Raw genomic sequence first — 2,851 nt, forward strand, 5'->3', positions numbered from 1 at the left:
AGGTGCAAAGTGAGACTTTGTCTCAATCAATCAATGTATTTTGAAAAGGAAAGAGGAAAGGCTGTCCCCATCTCCCCCATCACAGAGTTAGCTGGGAGTATTCCGCCTGGCTAGGAGCCCCTGCTTTGCTCCTGGGGTCAGTCCAGGCCCCGCCTGTCATCGGTCACCTTACCTAAGTATTTGGAGGAGAGAGCATGAACTGTGGCCTTCACGTGGATCTGCTTCCCTGCTCCCACAGCCCAGCATCTCTGCTCAGCCATGCCAGGCAAAACCATACAAGAGCACAGGGCCTAGACTTTGTTAGATAACGTCCCCTAAAACCAAAGCTTGTCTAGGCCTCCTAGGAAGGAAGCCTGGAGAAAAATCATTTCGAAGTTTTCTCAAAGCAAGAATTCACAGTAAGGAAGAGTTCATTTCTCTTGCATAGGGCCAAACATGCCAGTCTGCATTTGTGTTTCAGAAGGAGAAAAGAAATTGCCCAGAAGGCAGCAGAGGAAAATGAGAGATACCGGAAGGAGATGGAACAGTGAGTACCTCGGCCCCATGCGTGTCTGTGCATGAACATTAGTATGCTCAGGGGAGTGTGGTCAGCCAGAGGCTGCCTCGAGAACCAGTTTACCTGGTTCTCTATCCCCTGGTGGGTCCTCCTTTATTTGTAGTAAAGCCTGTCATATTATAGTAACTGGAACATAGTCTCATATAATTGCCAAGGTGGGGTTCACACTCAATTTAGAATACAAGCTCCGGGACTTTGCTTGATTCACCACAGCTAGAACCAAGGGCTTCCCCTGGGCTCGTTGGGGCTCTCCAAAATGCAAGAGATGGGCCTATGAAGGTTCTGACTCCAGTAACAGGCATGGGGGTCTCATTTCAGGATTGTGGAGGAGGAAGAGAAGTTTAAGAAGCAATGGGAAGAAGACTGGGGCTCAAAGGAACAGCTACTCTTGCCTAAAACCATCACTGCTGAGGTGCACCCAGTACCCCTTCGCAAGCCAAAGTGTAAGTTTCATGAGCCGGGGGAGAGGCTAAGGGGACTAGACAGAAATGCTGGCCCTCCCTCCCCTCACCACCACCCCCAGGTGGATAGCCCTTGGTGCTATGGGCTGCGGTTCCTTTATGGAGGGGCAGCTGTGGGTCAGAGACCATCTGCCCCAGCATCAAGGTAGGAGGGATCTGTCTGCTCTGCTTGTTCACAGGCCAGCTCCACATACCCAGCTCCCAGGTCCCACACAACACTGATGCGGGCAGGCTGTCAGGCTGCTGAAGAGGGAATAAGGGCCATGGCAAAAGTGGGCTAGCTCATGGGATTACTGTCCTAGTGTTTAGGGTGTCGGGTCCTCCTCCTACTTTGTTCTGAACAGGGACTGGGGTGAAGCCAGCAGCAAAAAAGAGAGGAAGGAGCTCACATCAGAGAAGGGCTCTGATGGTCCAAGGTTGATTCATAACTGTGGGAGAAGCTTACTAAGTATCTCCAGCCCCTATATCCCTGTACGTGGACCACTGTCACGCCACTCCAAGAATGGAGGCAGGAACAGGACTAGGAAGCTTCTCCCAGACACCCAGCTGTGGGCTGCGGCTGTGCTATTCTGGAGCCTCAGCTCATATTCTCCTTACCATCTCCTCTCTTCATCTGTCCCACATCCTCACCTCCAGTTTCAGTCTAGGCCTCTACCACCTGCTCCCTGACCACCTTCTCAACCCCCGTTTCCAGATGCCTCTTTAAGAGGCAGCCCACACTGCCAGAGGAAAACGGAGGTCATGACAACCACAAGTCCAGGATTGCTGGTTGGGTCCTTACTCCTGCCTTCCAGCTGTTTTGACTTATAGTTGACACAGGACAGGTCTTACTCCAGCTGATTGTGCTCAGCTGACCTGGGAACCTCCAGCTAGGGGCGAATCTGGACTCAAGAGCCCAGGTTCCCCATCTCTGCTGTGGGGCAGTCATTTGGCATGCTGTGATGGGGTCTCAACAGCTCTGTCCCCAACTTTGGGTCACATCTGAGACCTATGGGAATGTCAACCTGCCAACACAGGCCATTTGCACCAAGGAAGAGGTGCAGGTTATCTGGATGGTTCCATTTCACCCCTCCCTGGTACAGGCAAGCAGCTCCCAACACATTTCTTCCTGGCAGCAGGGCAGTGTCATCTCCTGGTCCTCTCCGAAGGACAAAGCACCCTCTCATCGGCCTCCCCCATGACATTCAGTATCAGTTGAGGATGTAGCCAGAGCTAAGCTCCCAATGAATGATCCCTGTTTTAGACGGGCAGCTAATTTGCTCTTATAAGTGAAACAGGAGCTTCAGGAGAGAAATCGATTTTAATTGCTTCTCATGGAAGTAATCCTAGTCAATTTGGTACCTTCCAAGAAACTGGGCCTCAGCTTCACAGCAAACACACCCTCTCAGGAACAAAAGAAAATAAAAACCCTTTCACTAGCTGGTTATTTATTTAGTGCTTTTAAACCAAATCAAGCTCCTTGAATAAAAAGACGAAGAATTTTGCATTTGCTCAAGGTAAATGTAATCCTAGGCAGCTCCACAAAGCACAGGATGGATGACCCCCGCCTGCCTGCTGAGCTGGGACAGCTGCTGCCTCTATCTGTCTCCGTATGCGCCAGCAATTTAATTCTCATTTGGACCTAAGGCAGGAAATGCAGTGAGGTCCCTGAACCAGCTCACCTCCTGCCTCACTCCCTGTTCCCTGGGGGCTAGCATGGTCTAGCAGGCCTGGGCCCCAGCCAGCTCCTACCCAACCACCCTTCAACTCAGGGACCCAGTTTGCAATGGGTTATACCTGACTCAGGTTTCTATGCCTGCAAGGGGTGGGTCCTGCTTTTTTTTTTTTTTTTTTT

General features: G+C 51.1%; 1 protein-coding gene across 1 annotated transcript in view; it reads left to right on the forward strand.

Annotated features, from left to right (window-relative positions):
• The window catches only part of USH1C (Usher syndrome 1C (autosomal recessive, severe)), a 52,130-nt gene that overhangs the window by 22,137 nt on the left and 27,142 nt on the right, over positions 1-2,851 (forward strand). The window contains 2 exon segments of the mRNA XM_011992964.1: positions 461-526; positions 875-999. Coding sequence (XP_011848354.1) covers positions 461-526; positions 875-999 — 191 coding nt within the window.

This window comes from Mandrillus leucophaeus, unplaced genomic scaffold (genome assembly GCF_000951045.1).
Source record: "Mandrillus leucophaeus isolate KB7577 unplaced genomic scaffold, Mleu.le_1.0 Scaffold420, whole genome shotgun sequence".
Taxonomy (NCBI): Eukaryota; Metazoa; Chordata; class Mammalia; order Primates; family Cercopithecidae; genus Mandrillus; species Mandrillus leucophaeus.